This window comes from Nylanderia fulva, unplaced genomic scaffold (genome assembly GCF_048542155.1).
Source record: "Nylanderia fulva isolate GAGA-0341 unplaced genomic scaffold, ASM4854215v1 Scaffold1, whole genome shotgun sequence".
NCBI classification, from domain to species: Eukaryota; Metazoa; Arthropoda; class Insecta; order Hymenoptera; family Formicidae; genus Nylanderia; species Nylanderia fulva.
In genome coordinates, this window is record NW_028189192.1 from 6,094,767 (window position 1) to 6,114,322 (window position 19,556).

Genomic DNA, 19,556 nt, shown 5'->3' on the forward strand with positions numbered 1-19,556 from the left:
CGCGGATATGTCCGGCAAACACACGTTCCAATAAGCACTTTTATCCCAGCTTTTAACGATGAATCGTATTCTCGGCGGCAGTGGGGCGCGAATAATCCGGGCCTCTCATGTACACGTACACGATACAGGGACGATTAAAAGCGATACGTCACGTCGCGCGAACTCGCCCGCACGAATGCTTTAATGAGAGAACCTGGATGGGTATATGGACCTATATTGACATTCCGGTTATAGTATATCGCGAGGCGAGGAAAGATTGAGTGGTGCACGGACCAAAGTAGAGGTTCTCGATGTTCATGCACATTCATTTACATGTATGCGGAAGCTCACGATTATTGTATTACCTATACTCGCTGTTCCGATAATTACGCTCGTTATCACAAACCGAAAAATGCATTTCTTTTTTTCGCTCTTCTAATAATAACAGATATTTCGATCATTTTCTTTTTCCTCAAAAAATTCTCGCAGAAAAAAGAAAAGGAGAGGATAAAGTTTACTCGAGATACTTTTCGCAATTGATATATCTCTCCGGTAATATATTCAATTATTATCCAACATTACTCTATTATTTCTTGTTTATATATAGAAATAAAATGTTTATATATAGAAATAAAACGGATAGACTTACCAATCTGATAATTACGCTCGTTATCAACCGGAAAATGCATTTCTTTTTTTCGCTCTTCTAATAATAACAGATATTTCGATCATTTTCTGTTTTCTCACAAAATTGACAGAAAAAAAGAGGAGAGAATAAAATTTGCTTGAGATACTTTTCGCAATTGATATATCTCTCCGGTAACATATTCAATTATTATCCCACATTACCCTATTCTTTCCTGTTTATTTATAGAAAGAAAATGGATAGACTTACCAATCTGATGATTACGCTCGTTATCAACCGGAAAATTCATTTCTTTTTTTCGCTCTTCTAATAATAACAGATATTTCGATCATTTTCTGTTTTCTCACAAAATTGACAGAAAAAGAAGAGGAGAGAATAAAATTTACTTGAGATACTTTTCGCAATTGATATATCTCTCCGGTAACATATTGAATTATTATCCCACATTACCCTATTCTTTCCTGTTTGTATATAGAAATAAATTATTGATAGATTTACCAATCTGATAATTACGCTCGTTATCACAAATTGGAAAATGCATTTCTTTTTTTCGCTCTTCTAATAATAACAAATATTTCGATCATTTTCTGTTTTCTCACAAAATTGACAGAAAAAAGAAGAGGAGAGGATAAAGTTCACTCGAGATACTTTTCGCAATTGATACATCTCTCCGGTAACATATTGAATTATTATCCCACATTACCCTACTCTTTCCTGTTTATATATAGAAATAAAATGAATAGACTTACCAATCTCGCGTCGCCTTCGCAATGAACTGCTTTTGGTTCTCCCTATCGATCGGCATGGAATAATGATGACGATGATCATCAATAGGGACAGCTGAATGGCAAACAAGGCGGGTCTCGTTTCGATCTAGGATCGTGAGGTTGTAAGGCGACGCCAGGAGCCGGGACGCCATTCGATCCAAAGCCACCCACGATTTATCGGTCACCCAGGACGGATACTTGCAATACTCCGGTGGCTTTTCTGTAACGTGAAAAGATGGTCGTGGATGGTGAGAGTGGATCTCTGTTTGTCGTCGAAGAGATTTTCGCCCCGCGACACAAATTTTCACGCTTTTGTGTGATATATTCCATACGGTTAAAACATCGAAATTATTTGCGAACTGTGCAATTCTCGTAACGATATCTCCTTGAATATCCGTCCTCATTTCATCCGCTACATAGATTAAAATTTGAAAGCGCAAAAACAATTACGGTTTTAACAGCGAGGACAGAATTGGGCGGGTGATGTAATTTAAGCACAGAATTCTAGGAATTTTTCTCTCTCATTGGTGCTCGCGATTATTGAAAATATTTTGGCATTTTCAAAGCGTTGAAGCAAAACGACAAAAACGAAATTGCAAAGTTGATTATCGCCGCAACGCCAACAGTTTAATTCCTGCAATTTTCATCTCCGCATTGCAAATTCGGACGACTGTTAAATGCGAATGTAATTACGTGTCAAGAAATAGCCGCGGCTTTATTCTTAGAGAGCTCTCTGTGTAACTCCGCGCTCTTAACGCAGTTATTTCAAACTCGAAATGCATAATATAACTGTAAGCAGGTTCCCGACTCTTTAAGTTCACGGGGTCCTCGAGCAGATAATCCGGCATAAGTAAACTTTGACCTCTCCATCTTCTCTATGTTGTAAACTTCGTTTCTCCGGCTGTTTCCTGTGCATTTATCAGGTCCTTGCATCCCTCCGTCAAAGAATTTCATAGAGCGAATAAAAATCGAATCGACATTCAACTAATCTTCATCCCGAATTCTGCGTTAATTACAATACGACGCTTTCAATGGCATTATATTCGTAACTAGCGTAATAATTACATGCGAATAACATACATCACACGTAAATGTGATGTATATTAACCAACTCATTAGCTTCATTAACACACGCGCACAAGTTATACATTACAACGCATAATGCACTGCATTGTTGCGATAATAATCCAGCACTGTTCCCGACATTATTGATTGAAATATTAAAATTCGTCGTTTACACGTAAAGTAGAATGTCATGGAAAAATTATATCGATATTACGCGTTACAAAAAAAAAAAAAAAAAAAAAAAAAAAAAAAACCGACGGAAATCGAGCAGAAGACGTTAAGCCGAAAAGTTTGGTTCGCGCGTGTCGGATCGACGCCAAAATAATTTGTTATAAATACGCGTCGACTGCTCTGTCACCAGTGAACAGTTATTCCGATGTCAATGGTCGGCTGCTCATGGTTATCAATCACCGTGCACCGTGAATTAATGGACCGTTAAAAATGCACGAGCGACAAAGTATGCTGCGTGCACGCCGCATCCAACCTGCGTGCAACTAAAAGCTAATCGATAATTCAATCGAGTGTGTGCGTGCGTTGTAACACTATAGTTGCCCGAAATTACGCAACTTATCGTGTACGTCGTCGTCATCAATGATAAGAGAATGGCATAACGATGGCGATAAAGAAACGGCCGGAAAGTTTTACGTAATTATTTCATTATTGCGAGAGCTACTCGCTCTTCGTAACATAATTATTTTATACGTAATATTCTCGTGATATACATATATATACATATGTGGAGAAATTGAGTTGATTTGTTTAAAATATTTTTCATGACGAGGAAAAGAAATTTTCATATTTATAATTATTTGTGTGTACGTTGATAGCAGAATAACTTTGACATTAGCATCTTTTGTATCTTGCAAATTTAGACTCCTTGCATTTTTGCACAAAACGCAATAGCGAATAAAATCATTTTAAAAAAGCTGTATTTTAAGCGTCGATTTTTGTGTTTCAAACAAATTTCACAAATACGCGAATAGTTTCGAATTAAAATAAAAAAAAATCTTTTTTAATGCTTTACTAAAATTTTGCAACGTATGTGAGCACCAAGCGTACAACAAAATACGTATTAAAATGAGTCACGCTCGCGGCGAAATAGAAGAGGAAATGCATGCTTTGTTCAAAGTAAATTACACCCATCCCCTTATATCTTTCCTTAGTCAGACCGCATGTAATGCCGTTACGTTACCTCGAAAAGATTGTAATTCCGCAGTATGTCGGCAACGGTTATTTGAAAACTGCAGCCTCAATCTTTAATAGAAATAGCGAAAATAATATCTCGTAGAGAAAATGTTGCGCTACAACAGCGATCAAATTAATTAATACTGAAAATCATTAAAAAAAAGAAAAAAAAGCACTTTGCAATCTTTGATTTTCTCGCATTAATTTAATATGCTTATTCATATCAAATCTAATTTTTTTATTATATAAAAAAATTATTCAAAATATGAGGTATAAAAATAAGTTTCTTGAATAACGTCATTTTTAATAAAAACAACTTATACAAAATTTAACAATACCACGCCAGGAATATGTAAAAAGATTTAAAAAATGTAGTATTTATTTTACAATTTACAATGTTCTATATATGTATATATGTGCTATTTTGTAGTTATGTGTATGCATTTACTATGCAATGATATTCTCGGTTTTTCGCGTAACGGTATTTCTTTTCCCGCTATGCAAATTTGTTCTGGCTCTCTCTGTTTCTTACTCTATACAATATTTCTCGAGATGATCTCTTAATGCATCGCAGATTTTTAAAGCAACGTAAGAGAGAGAGTACAAACTGTAATTTAAAAGAAAAAAGAAAAACTCTAACGGTCTTTAATAATTTCCTCTTGAGCGAAACAGATTAAAAAACGTATTTCGATGAATCATCATCGAATATATAATATCTTGTTGAAAGTTAAGTAGTATCGTGTCTCGGATTTGCATGCATTTTTGAGGATTAATAGAAACGTAGAGAAACAGTTGAAGAAAAAATGGGGACACGTGAATATTTATCGGCTAGGCTAGATAGAAGTTATTGCGCGTCGGCTGAAACGCGTTCTCTTCATCCATGGGCGGGCACTTCGGTGCGGGAAGCTCGACGTAGCTCGAGATCCCGGGGTTAATCTGCTTCCTGGAAAGTTTAAATGGAAACGAGGAATCGGGGTAGGGGGTTAACGAAACATTCGCGATGCCGTGCCAAGGGCGTCGCTGAAAAATTTTTAAGCTACTTAACGCTCGAGTTGAATTTGCTCGAGTAGCACGGCCGCATATCTATATATATATATATATATGTACATATATATATATATATATATTTCGAAATATACTCGTATATAAAGCGGCAGCTTTGTAATTCCTCCGATAACACGGATTCATCGACATCCGCGATAAATGAGAATAACAATGATATTAATACAGTGAGATAATCGTAGACCACTCTCGAGTTTTATTTCAATTTATACACGCTTGACTTTCCCGCGCTTCGAGAGCGAAAATCAAAAGCGGACGGACTTTTTAATAGAAAATCCCCGGGTTTAACGAACGACGATTATTCGATTATTCGGCCCCCTCGATAAGAGATCCTTTCTCAAAATGGACGTAGACTCGGTTTATATCGATCCTTCCGGACGCGTAAACTGCGCTCGTCGTTTGACTCGGTGATCAAACCGACGCGCCCGGTCTGTTGCCCTCAATTTGGTTAACCATGAATCCTGCTACAAGATCGTCCCAATCTGGCAAGGCTATGTGTAGCTATGTGATGCCTATGGAATACCCCAAGTACCTGGCGTTGACCACCAGCCAGAGGGAGGGGATTATGACAGTATGCCGGACAAGAATTCGATCTGGTGTCCGCAGGCACTCTCATAGTTTACGTGCTCTCGTTCTCAGAGAGCCGACCTCTCCACATATGTATATGACCGGCTTCGAGTTATACGCGCCGATCCGCCACCTCTCTCGCTATATATCGATTAAACGGCTCTTTCCCGCAGAATTTCGATCGTTAATTCGATTTTTCGCGTCGCGCCGGAAACACGGTCGGATACTCCGTTATTTAAAAGGGGGGAATAAAAAATGGATCATTCTTTCCATTTTTCTAGCTCAGAATTCTCCGAACAGCTGAATATTTTTGCGCGAGTATCAATACGTCCTCTTAATATTCAGATAGCGCGTGTACACCCTTCTATAATAAATCGCAGCAAAAATACATTTCAATATTTAAATTGCGATTTTTTCTTTGAAAAAATTCCAACTACCTTTTGAAGAAGCTGTGAGGAAAAGAGGAGACTTACTTTGCATCATTTTGAACGTTTTAGCGGCCTCGGTGACGCTGATCAATCCATTGCAAGCGGCGTCCGAGCTCTGCGCGAGATTCCACGTGTTGTTCGATGGATTTGTGTAAATAAAGCATCTGTAGCTCTCCTCGTCGCTTGTTTTACGATCGTTACGATCGCTGTTCAAACGCGCGACCATGTAATTTGTGCTGCCCTCCCTCCAATGAGCCAGGCACTCCAATTCTACGTCTAGAAAAACAAACCGTCACAACTGCAAATTGGTATGTATCCAATAATAACCATTGTTTTTTCTCTGTTTTTATTCCATCAAAATACACGCGGGGCCCGCTGTATTGAGACGCGCGAGAGAGATGTATGTACATGTATGTAACATGTACGTTTACAGAGAAATGGGAAAACATAAATTGTAATACGTTCAATTCTATAATACGTTGAAGTATCCCCAGCTGACGGTTATACAACGATGCGAGAGATTATCCAGTGTCCCAACCGAACCATCCGTTTATGGGAGACTCCTAAAGTTATTTGGAGACGATTTTTCCTCAGCGAAAATGTCGAGAAAGGTCATCATTTTGTTAAAGTTCCTAGTTTTTAAAATCATGTATCTAAGCCTTAGGTTAAACTTCTATTAAAGTAAACTTGACCTGAAATTAACTAAAAAATGTAGTTTTGTTAATATTTTTTTTTTCCAAAGCTCAGTTTACAAAAAAACTTTCATTTTTAACCATTTATAACTCGAAAATGATTATTGGACTCGAGAATGATTGGAAATTTTCGCTGAGGAAAAATCGTCTCCGAATCGCCTGAAGAATTTCCCATTAACGAGTGATCTAGGACAACCTGTATATCTCGTCGAGGCGAATAAAGTTCCGTCTATACGAGTCTATTAATAATCGAATCGTAAATAGAGGTTTACTGCCAAACATTGTCCCGCGGATAAAGCTATCTGCAGAAGTTATAAACGCGATATATATGAATGTTCATGAAAACGCATTATACACTATGCGTACGTACGTAACGGGACGTATTCGCGAGTGCGTGAACGCGCTCGTGTATTCATTTATTCGCGCTCGCGTATATCGAGATGGACGATCAGGACTCGGGCCGATGATAATTGCGCAAAATCGTTTGGACAAGCCCAGCAACAAATGGTAATTGACAAGGCCATTAATCATTCATTCCGCAGCCGCGAGCTTTATTGATCGTTACAGGCCTTGCGCGTCGTGTTAATTAATGTCAAGCTGGATGTTAACGTCACCGCGGAAGCGCCGCGACGTCATAATTCCTTTTTACGCATCGAAACTCGCCGCGAATTCGCGCGTTTCGACGACAATGATGAGTCGACGGGACACTTATATCGCGGATGATGGGCTGCTTGTCGTTCGCGATTCAAGCGGAATTAAAACAATCGGGGGCTACCTTCCCGGGAAGACTCTTATTCATTCGATAAATATATGTATTTTTCAATGGAGAGAGTCGACGGTAAATAAAATTAAAATAATTTAAATATTCAAATTTCGTGGAAATGGGGGAAAATTCGATGACAATAGAGTTACGAATTGAAACTTTGCATCCACGGCATGCATACCTCGCAATTTGCATCGATATATCGAGATATTCAACGAGCGCTTTATAAGCGTAGATTGCAACGAATTAATTATGGGCCAATAACAAAATGTCACTAGGCAGTGATTGGACTGCCATGTTGTATAATTCATAATTGTTTGGGTATTCATTTGACAAATTGTGAGCGTATGTAAACAGGTGTAAACACAATTGCCGCGTAAATGGATATTATACAATGCATGTTGGTATAACAATATCGTTTTACATGTAGTGTTTATTGTATGGTGCCTATCTATTGTATGATATTTATTATACATTGTATATATTAAAATCTAGTGAAGAAAAGGAAAATTCCCTTTTCAAAAGAATTATATAAATTCATTAATTTGAAAACATCGCTTCTCTTCACATTTAAAACTTTTCTTTTTAAACTGTACTTTCCAAACTGGCATCAACTATATTGTTTTCAAGATATTTCATAAAAATTTGAATAATTTTATTAAAAAAGACATGTGTTGAAAGAGACATGGAAGAGAGTTATCAACGGCTCAAAAAAAAAAGGCGATCGTATATCCGCGTTCGAGCGGCCACTATCGCTGATATCTGGCCCGTTCGTGTAAAATGAGTTTGTCACATGTGTCAGCACGGGGAGAATAATAATGACGCGGGGAGAATACTGACCCACGCTTTCAGACGAATGAACGTTGGCGCACGCTTGATAGCGCAGAAGCAGACGCGAGTCCTGCGTACACGTTTCCGCCCGTGACCGCGGCATATTGCACTCCATATCACCGTGGGTGTACGTGAACTCCAAGGGACCCTTAATGGGACAGGGCAGCGGCGCTGCATTGGAGCGAAACAGAGAGATCAGAGTGGCGTCGCTGGTCAATATGCTGCATTGGGTCTGCAGACTCGGTTCCGGTGGCTCGCTCGTGCAATAAGCTAATAAAAACAGCGAGACGTTGCAACAGTAATCCTCGTATACAAATGAGACGATGAGATCCATAAAACATTTATTGTTTCGAGATACGTGACATTTGAATCAAGTTTTAACATGAGAGTAAAACAGTCGATGGTGGAAAGAAGAAAATAAAAATAAATAGATGAGAATGGGATGGAGAGATTCTGAAAAATTATTAGAAATGAAATTAAGCAAGATGAGATGATAAAGTAATATTAGATAGTATTTTAGAATGTGAAAGATTATAATAAGATTTAATCAAGAGATTTTTAGGAGACTCTAAATTTAGGAGAAGCTAAATATCTCTTAAAGATATACGTACAGATTTAAAAATGCATCTTACTTTCTTTGTATTGCAGCACGTTGGCATGTTGTGCATGCATCACGATACAGCGATAACACCTATACTTTCTGAAACAAAAATGGAAAAAAAGCAATTATGAATGTTATATGTTACTCTCAACAGAGCTTTTGTTGTTTAAAAATTTATAGATTGCATGCATGCATAATTGTTTTATTTTATTTTTGTGCAAACCTTTTATCGTGTACCTCTCAAATGTTTCATTTTCGATATGTTATAACTTTATCTATTTACGTATTAAAATAAGCAAAAAAAATTTGCGATATATTGCTATATATATATATATATATCTTTCCATTATAACAATGAAATATACAAAATAATCTAAAATATTTTTTTCCCAAGAAATATTCATATATACTTTTTGATACAATTTAAGTATCATCGTGAAAGAGAATGATCATCAATCAGACATCGAATAAAATTTCTATTTTAGAATTATACGTACGTATAGCCTAGTGCACAAAACAAAAGGATCAATTTCAAAGTATATTTTATTCAATAATTTTGAACGATTTGTTTGAAACGCAAATTGCAAACATACAAGAATTGTTCGTCCGCGGCCTCACTCCATTTACGTTGATTTCCTACTCTGGAAAAAGATATAAAGCATCTCGCGGGTCGTCGTATTTGAATATCGCATAAATTTCCAAGCCAAACACCGAAGTATAATTTCTGTCGCGCGACGACGACACCCCGAGAATCGCCGACGAACGCGACGACGATTTCGCCGATTATCGTCCTTTTGAAAATGCATCGCTAAAGCGGATTAATATCGTTACAACTCGGGAGCTTTCGCGGTGTACATAGCAGCAGATGCAACCGACGGTGGAGCGGCGATAGTATAGCCGGAAACTATATCGGACTGACAGCCGGGAACAAAGGTAAACTTCGACTTAAGCTACGGAGTGGGAGTGGAAAGGGACGAAAGGGCGAGAAGGGAGCGAAGAACGGGAAACGACGAAGAAGGGAGAAGGTAAGTTGCAGACCTGAGCTAAGTAAGCAAGGTGCCAACTAGTAAGGACACAAGACAAGCTCCGAAAGTTTTAAGTAGCTACGCGATACTACTCGTTGGACTCCTCCATCTCTCTTTCTTCCTTCCTTCGCTCTTCCCTCTTTTATCTGTTCCACTGACGTCACCATGTTTGTCCCGTGTTTGTCTTTTCGCTCATCTACGGATGCACGCGACGCGTTTTCCCAGCATCACGCCCCCGAACGTCATCAATCTTCGATGAAGGTGTAGTTTGTTTCGCGATTCGTCAATAGAGAAAAATCGATTTCCAACTAAATCTTCCGGGGAATAACATAATAAGTTTGAGCTTATCGGCGCAATCTCCATCGTGATGCGGAAATACGTAAATGCTTAATCGCGCAAACTCGCGCCGGTCGTGATCTGCAATCACGAAACGAAGTTTGCCAAGTTTGTCACTTTGCAAAGTTTGTTTTTGCATGTCGACGCGAGTTTGGGATTTGCAAAATTATTTGATATAGACCGAACGTTGACTCTTCCGCGACACGGTTCGTGTTATAGATAATAAGAGTCTGGAAACGCAGCCGAGTCGCACAATCAAAACTTTTTGTCGTCCTAATACATGTGACTCTCTCGAACGCGTTGCATAAAAGTCACGTGTTAATGACGAGATGTGATTCGTGTCGCCTAAAATCGCCTTGATTTCTCCGCTCGATCAATCGTGCCGTTCGTTTGGCTGGCTGTATATTTACTTAACCGAATGGTTTTACGTTAAATCGAGTATTCGCATTTTAACGAGAGAGCCGCCGTTAAAGATCGACCCTTCGTCGACCCTCAACAATTCTGATGCTTCATCGCTCGATGAACTTCGCACTAATAACGCGAGATGAGACGAAACGGGACGAGATGGCGATTCGTTTCTCGTTTTTTCCAGTCGCTGTCTCCGAAGATCTGTGTCAATCTATCATGGTCTTTTCATTACGCGTGAATTATTAATGATCGCGAGTTATTAACGCGAGAATTATTTTCGCGGAGCGGAATATAAATGTGTTATCGATGAAATGCATATGCATACAATTTTGCAAATAAGAGAATTTCGGTCAAAGCTTAATATAAAATTCGTCTGATTCGGCGATTATCTCGTGCCGCGTCGCGTGACGAAATATTGTATATTTTGATATATCTACATATTAATTTATAACAACTTTTAACGGTGAATTTTTTTTTATAGGTTTCACATCTCTCTATAATCCGCTTGTCACGTTTCGTTTGTATTTTAATCCGATCGTTACACCTTGCATCTAGTGACGAACATTTCATTCAGAATGCAAATTCGTAATCTTCCGTTTTCACACTGTTGACATGTTGCATTGTATAAATATCCATACCGTATAATCCACGTTCTATTTGGTTTCGCTTATATCGGATTATTGCAAACCGCTGATATTACAAGATAATTATAATTTTTTTTCATCTTGTTATCGCGGGAGGATAAAAACTCGATGTGAAGTTGCGGAAACGCGTAAAATTTTTCGAATGCACTTTTTTTCTCGAACGAAGACGAAGAAGAAGAGATATCGGATAAGAGAATGAATACGGTTCGAAACAGGAAAAAAAAACACAAACGAGAAACCTGGAATGTATTATAATTACGAAAAAAAAAAAAAAAAAAAAAAAAAAAAGACACGATAAAGATATATGGCGAGGCGTTTCATCAAAGGAACTGTATCGAGATCCAAATTGCCGATCACAGGGCAATGATACTGTTTGCATTGTCTAATAGCTGGATAGCGTGCGAAGGGAGCGAGTTACCCCACAGTTTCAACCCCTTTCGCGCCCTCTCTGTTCGCCACGAAGGGCGTCTGACGCCGTCTCGCTCGCCTAAACCCGTTTCCCCAGGACATGGTTTATTGATTTCTCTAGTGCGTAAATACATGGCACATACGGTGCTTCGCTAACGACGCCCATGAGAGAGAGAGAGAGAGCGTCGCGACGCGGGTGGACCGCGCGGTCGAAAGTGACGTTTTCATAAATTATCGTTTGGTCGCGACGCGTCCCGCCTCTTCTCCGTCGTCGAGTGTGCGGCGAACTTTTTGACCACGCTGTTACGATCATTATACGCAAATTGTCCGCAGAAGCGGAAAACCCAACCGCAAACGAACCCGGGGACCGCGTGAGAATTTGTTTGCGAATCGGACCGAAATCAATGCGCGATTTTGGAAAATTAGGTGTTCAGCGTCGCGAAATTTAATGCCCTTAAATCCGCTTCAATTCGATCTCCCCTATACACACGTATTTGTTGTAACTATGAGTTATCTAAATGTGTAATTCGAATATAAAATTATAAATTATTTTCCGTATTTTTATTATTCAACTTTTGTATCGGAGATTATTTTTTTCTAGCTCGATTCGCGTGTAACTATAGAAATGGTTTGCACGATTTTGCGAAATGATATTTATCTCGCCGCGCGTATATTCGATACATGGTATCTTAAAACGAGGTAAAGTTAGTAACACGAGGACAATAGGAATATGGAGTAGAACGACCGGACCTTTGCATACATATAGTACATAAACATTGAGAGAAGATTCTTTGTACTAAAACGCTACACAGAGAGGCGAAAATAAACCGAGGCGAGAGAAACAAAAGCAATCTGTTCATACATTATCGCCTCGCGGTATCTGCAATGAGATCTTTCAAATGGGTTTACACCAGCGTTAAAATTAACCGAGTACCCCGTGTAATTTTCACGCAATACATTATCTAGCGATTATATAATATCTCTCCGTCCTTGCGCTGGCAAATCCCATTGTCGCGTATACGCCTCTACGATGACTACGGTTCGATGAACGTGATTAAACCTGCTTATTGTAAACATAATTTGATCACATTTACTTACGTTACCATATAATTAAACTACACATCCCCTCCTCTCTCTACAAATTCAATTTCCGAGACACAATTCGTTCAGGATTGCGACTACATTATTTCTTTTTTTTTTTTTTTTTTTTTTTTTAATATTTGTTGGATCAATATATTTTTTAGAGTCTAAAAAAACAAATACCTACGCTCGCGATTTAACATTGGCAAGTATTAATGCGTTGAAGGTAACGCGCGATTCCGCCGCGCTTCAACAAATCTTTCGCGAATACTCGTATTTCTGTCAGCCCCAACGAGCACGTTCACACGCGAAAACAACATTGTTTTGAACAATCACGCGGGCGTACGCAAATTTATTGTGGAAGGCGGATTACGAACATCGACGGGGTGACCTGGTTTACTGTACACTGCGTCACACACCCCTTAAATGCCTACACGCATACACATATACACACACGTATATGCGTATATACGCGCGCGCGCACTCTGTCCGGGAGTGAACCAAAGCCTATGAGCTTAAACTTAGGTACCAACCAATCACGACCGCCGAACTGACATAAAGCCAAGGCTTTGAGCTCGAATTAAATTTTAAGCGAGAACACAGCATCAGAAGCGGTACCGTGTCGGACTATCTACGCTATGATAACGTATAAAACGACGCGGAGCTTTGCGGGAATAAATACACACGCTACTCGAGAAAAAACTATCGAGTTTAATGCACATCTCTCCGCAGCAGATTTTTCACCGAGATTAAATGTATTTTATAACAATGAGAGAATTGACCTAATAAAATATTATATGAATGATAAAAACACGGTATATTTTTTCTCCATTGTTTGTATTTAATTAATTATATAATATTATAAAATAACATAATTTCGATCTAGAATAATTATATAATGTATGTAATGTCGTATATATCGATAATAAGATTTCACGCGTTTATCGTAAAGACAATCGGCCAAATTTTATGGGGGCAGCATTGAGCCTGACTTTCGTCGTCGCGATTGAAGCGCAAACTTGCGCGAAGAAATAATGAGGTAACAAAATCGCGAATTTACGACTTGCACGGCTACGACGACTTCGTCGCGTCGTTTCCTGCCGTGAAAAGCGGAAACTTTTTCACGAGAGCTTACGACATTACGACGAAAAAGTTTTGGCATCTACGTGAGGAGCTCCGTGAGACAGAATGTGGATCACGTCGATCAAAGGCGCACAATGAAGGATACTCTCGACGCGAAATGTACGGCGGAAAACCGCTTTCGGAAATTGGCGTACTTATTTCCGGGAAAAAAAAAAAAAAAAAAAAAAGATAGAGAATTTATTCCGGCATTTTTTTTATTATAATGTCCACGATCATCTCGAAAAAGTTTACGCGATATGTATATAAGATGAGGAATGCGGGAATTTGGAAATTTGGAGCGCTGTTTAAACAGCGTAACCCGACTGATCAAATTCGTGATACTGATTCAACGTAGCGCAACCTAGCTGATAAAACATTACTTTGTAGCCTGCAGCATTACGGGAATGTTTAAATATGCATGTCGCTAACTCGGTTAAAATTAAGTGCGCTACGCGAACGTAATGAAAATCGTGAGCGACTGTATCTCGCGTGCGCGCATTGTGTAATTTCTTCGCAAAATTCCTATTCAATGAAAGAGACGCGAGCGATCCGCGGGACGGGGATAATTATAATGATGCGGGGATTTTTGTTTCGAGAAACCGGGTTATGGAGTAGCTTTTGTGTAAAGGCATCTGAGTTTGAAATCACGCGCATGTTGCCGAGCTCTCCCGAGAGCACTCTTAGCGACAAAACAAAATTCGCGTTTTCAGTCCCATATATTATCTGGTGTGTTTGCTAAAATGTGAATTTTTATTCCCTACCCGCCGGACGGGATTAAAAAAAAAAAGAGCTTCCCCCGCTTTCTTGTTTCCGCCGTAAATTATGTAATTGTATACCTCGGACGTTTCCACGTCCTGCAAATTTTTGATGCAGGAAGGAACTATAACTTTTTAAAACAGGTAGAAACGATTACGCGAGCAATACATATTCTTGCACGAGCAAGTGTGACCGCCATTTATTAAAAATGCTATCGGCCAAATCCGGCATTCATATATATAATTCTAACGCGCCCTCGCGTGCGTTTTTCGCTAAAAAACATAAATTTTCCGCATAGTATAAACTCGTTCTCTTGCTGAGCAAATGAATGCCTGCCGAACATAAAACACGATTTGTCCAGCAATCCCATCTCTGACCGCTGTTCTCATTCTTTTGTAATGCAGGTAATTTAGAAGTGAATATTTTTGGCTCAGAGTCTGTTAACAGATCGTTTACACACGTTTATTCGTGTCAAATGTCAATCTAAATTTATATATTACGTCATCTCTGTAGAATAATTCCTATATACTTATGAACAAAAGGACGCGAATGTTCTACTATTCTTAATTTCAATTATTTTATTCTTTGCTCTGGTTATTATAACAGTATCATTTTAGGAATATAATTAATTTGGACAACTATAAATATTGTTATGAATAAAATTAGGCACCTATTAAGTCACTCCAAGCCATTTATTTTTGTACACGATCTTCTGTCGTTCTTAAAATAGTTTGAATTATTTTGGTATTTTCTCTGGTAATTATAGCATCATCTATAATATAAATAATTTAGAAATTTATGAATAAAATTGTAACCTAAGTTACACGCCGTGGGGCATTTATTTTCGTACACAGTTCCTTATCATTCTTATAATAGTTTCAATATAATTTTGGCCATTTTTCTGGTTATTATAGCACCGTCTGTGATACAAATAATTGAGATGCTAATTATACAATAAACTTTTAAGTCGCTCCACGTGGTACAGGCCATTAAATACAAGCCGCGACAGTTCTGGTTGCTCTCACAGTAGAAAGAGACGCGTCTGAACCGACGACACGTAGTCTGGGTCGACCAAATGCCCGGCAAGGTCTCACTAAATCATGAGCGTCGGACTCCGAATCGAATGTCGCTACGCGGCGGCCGCATTTCCGGTTTGTGTACCGCGACTCCGCACAACAACACACATGCAGTTCGGATAAAATGGAGCGGCCGGAAAAAAGAATACAGAGAGAAAGAGGAAAAACACAGAAAGAAGGGGCGAGAGAAAAAAAGAGAGCGAGAGGGACAAAAGTTGAGGGTGGGTTAGGTTTAGTATCACGGTTGTGTCGTCCGGGTACAATTTGGGAACCCGATATCTCAGCCGCGGACGCGCGGTTGTAACGTCGAAAACCTATTACGTTACAAAGCCGCGTCGTACGCGAAACCGAAATAATTCGGGCGCGAGTCAATGCTACGGCCGGTTGACTGTATTTTCGCGCCGCGCTCGCCGACTACCGATTTCGAGCACCATCGATCGATTGATGAAATTCCTATTGATATTCCGCAGGCGAGGAGTATTCGCGACGGATGTGTGTAGCGGCTCTCGCGAGAAACTTTATTGTCTCTCTATTGTAACGTTTCGTAACGTCTGTTGAAGGTATATACAGGGTGTCCCAGACCTAACGTTAATAGGATATTCCTGAGGCGATTTGGGGACGATTTTTCCTCAGCGAAAATGTCCAGGCACCAATCATTTTCGAGGTACGAACGATTGAAAATCAAAGCTTTTTTGGAAACTAAGCCTTGTGAAAATAAATTATTAACAAAACTACATTTTTTAGTTAATTTCAGGTACAGTTTACTTTAATAGAATTTTTATTTAAGACTTAGTCACAAAGATACACGATTTCAAGAATTAGGAACATTAAAAAAATGATGGCTTTTCTCGACATTTTCAGGAACCTCCCATTAACGTGTGATACGTGGGTCTGAGACACCCTGTATATCCTTCCTTGTTACATTTTTACTTCCACTGTTATTTTAGATTCTCTAAAAATATGAATGAATAGTTCATTAAAGATCCAAAAGATCGAAATATTATAAACATCAAATCGATTAATTATTCTATTAAAGATAATGATTAATGGAATGGAAACTTTATTATTTCTGTACTGTCGTTTATCATTCATTAAGAGTTCACTCTTTTATAGAATTTAAAAATATTTTTTAATTGACATTTTAAAAATGTATACGTAGGAAAGATTTTTTTATATTCGTTATTTTTATTCCTTTTAATAATCTAGCACAGATTAAACATTCGGTCAGGTATTAAAAATATGTCCCTTTTTCTCATTTCCTATTTCTGTTTAATTTTATAGCAAGCGGAAAATATCACCCGGGGGTTGAGAGTTAATTAGAAAATGATTCGTTGAAACTTAGCGGAAAGAGAGATAAGCGAATGGCGTAATGTCGAATAACACGGTTAGTTTCTTTAACGAAAGAGACACACAGTCCTCATTTCTTTTTTTTTTTTTTTTTTTCAATTTGATATATAAACTGCAAAAATATCAGTCATTCATGTATAATTCTGGAAAAATTCGAATTTTATTCTCATTTGTTATTTGTTTTACTGCAATATATGTATTTTCATGACATATCTCTCCATCAATTAATTTTATGAAATTTGTTGTAATATATCGTGGTCTACGATATACTCTTCTTTTTTTACACATTCGATCGTAGTTCTTCAGGGTACTTTGCAGAGAACACGAAAGCGCGAGCACACATGGAACGGAAAGAGAAAGGGACCGGAAATCCGAGGATGTTACATCCGCCGCAAGCATCGGCGTAACATCGAAAACCTATCGTGTTACAAAGGTACGGCGTACATGGAATCGAAATAATTCACATAGTTTTGTTTTGGCGAGTACGCAAATATGCAATACGGCCCCGATCCGACGTTCCCATACGACCGCGAAAGGGGAGAGATATGGGGAGCGCGATACACAGGGTGATAGAGAGAGAAATTTGTTACCCTAAAGCAAACTTCTCGTGAAAACAAAACAAAAAAGAGAAGACGAGTCGAATTTGAAACACGAGAGATATATGCAAATAACAACAATTACTGCGTAATACATCTGTAGCAAGATATATCCTTCAAACATAAAGCTACTTGCACTACTTAAAAAGACAAAAAAAAAATAATAAACGACACAAATGTAACAAACGTATACGTAACAGTGAAAGGTTCATAGGAAAGCAACGCGATAATGAAAAGAAAAAAAATCTACTCGACAAAACGATAAACGGCTGCATTTTCCGCACTCGCGTAGAAAAATGCGTTTTATGCAGTAAAATCGCTCTCGCCCGCGGTGCGAACATTACATAAATAATCCGGCGTATCGCATTTACGTAGCTATGCAAATCCGAAAACGGCGAATTCTTCTTCGGCGAGTTGTTACCAGTCGTTATAAAGTTTGCAGGTAGAAAAAGAAATCTATTAACGAGGTCGAGCTCCGCGCGCGCTCCCGATGGGATCATAATTAAAAAGCTTCCGCTTCCCAACCGGCCCACTCCGTTCGAGGACTAATTTCGCCACGAGTTTTATTATATTCTCTCTCTCTCTCTCGCTCCCTCCATCCTGGCGCAACTCATTATGGACCTTATGCCTACACGCGCGCAAATTGCTAAAAAGTTCCGCTCGGAAGAAGCGCGAGATGGAGGTAACGATGTCGGGCATTAGCGAATGGAAACGCTATTTTTTTTTTTTTTTTTTTTGTAACTCGCCAATTGAGTCGTCGCCGGTGTTTTTTCTGCGTCTGGCTGCGACGGATATTTAACTGCCGTCCAAAAATTTTCTATGGGATCTCAAACATCGATATGTAATATGAACGTTCATATTGCCGCAGTGTGCAAATAGCTGCGAGAGACCTATCCCGATATTAATCGGGGCGTGTATTTTAAAAAGAATCTTTTTTTTTATATATTATTCGCGCACGCGAATGTCGACCCTTTGTAATGGAAAAGCTTGAGCTTTGCTAATCTTACTCGTTACACAATTTGTCTCGTGTCTCAAGTATATATATATATATATATATATAGAAATCGGTTTTTTTTTCAAAGTACACTCTAATTATCAAACAAGTATTCGTGCGTCGAATAAATTTTTATTCTTATCAGAAAGCGTTGTCTAGATTGTATGGTGGATAAAAACTTCACTCGAGAAACGTGACACAATTACGCTATGTATGTCAATTAATGCATTATTTACTCGAATTCGACCAACGGGGAAGATGCACATGCAATAGGGAACTCAAGTGCCTCGCGGCATCCTGAGAGACATCCCTAAGGAGCTTTACTCTCGTACTGTATTACCGCAAGATTCAAGACGCGTTCTATGAACCGGCCCGGTGCAAACGTCATGAGAGACGGTTATCCTATGAGAGGGATAGAATACAGCTTCCTCCGGGGATGATGTCTTCAGATGCGAGTGGAGATACGGGTGGAAATTCAAGATTATCATCACACACGGACTGCATTGCGACTCCTAGTGGAGAAAATATCGTGGAGAAAGGGGTCCTCGAAGCTGAGGAACATTCTGCGCGGTATATAACTATGGCAGATCCTTTCAAAAGTCACTCTCCTGCAAATGTATATATTTAATACGTTTGCGGGATAATTTATTATTTCAAATTCGAGCAAATCGCCCCTAATTATTAGGCAACAGATACATATTTTTGTTTAATCATATCAAAGTCTTTCGCATATCTCTTTGCAAAGCGACTCTAATGAAACACACGCGGTTCCAGCTACATACAATAGCAATTCAAGGATGTCTCGTGGTGTATCTCTCGTAAGAGGCTTTGCTGGCGTTGTTCGAAATGTTGTCGGAGCGACATCGACGTAAATACTACGATAAAGATGAGATGGGCTCGCCTGTATAAAGAAGAGTTCGTGTGTTTTCTTGATATAAATCCCGCACGTCCTTTACGATTCTATGAGCTTACCACCTTTGCCGCGAGTACTTTGCGCGCCCGTCTTGTATATTTTTATAAACGCGTTATCGAGAACGAAGAATTAAAAAAAAAAAATAATAAAAAAAGTTTTATAAAATTAATAGAATGTAAATAAGCCAGTAGATTATAAAGAAGGGGCATTTGCCCCTCCTTGGAATCAGTAAAAAAAATTAAACATTTGCTCTCCTTGCGAATAA

General features: G+C 38.7%; 1 protein-coding gene across 3 annotated transcripts in view; it reads right to left on the minus strand.

Moving 5' to 3' along the window:
• The window catches only part of LOC114931019 (uncharacterized), a 252,672-nt gene that overhangs the window by 31,541 nt on the left and 201,575 nt on the right, over positions 1-19,556 (minus strand). For 2 of the 3 annotated variants that reach the window (XM_029302924.2, XM_029302923.2), the window contains 4 exons: positions 8,618-8,685; positions 7,995-8,255; positions 5,745-5,975; positions 1,375-1,612 (listed from right to left, as the gene is read on the minus strand). In XM_029302924.2, coding sequence (XP_029158757.1) covers positions 1,375-1,612; positions 5,745-5,975; positions 7,995-8,255; positions 8,618-8,685 — 798 coding nt within the window. The remainder of the gene's footprint in view (positions 1-1,374; positions 1,613-5,744; positions 5,976-7,994; positions 8,256-8,617; positions 8,686-19,556) is intronic. The other variant, XM_029302925.2, reaches the window with a different exon arrangement.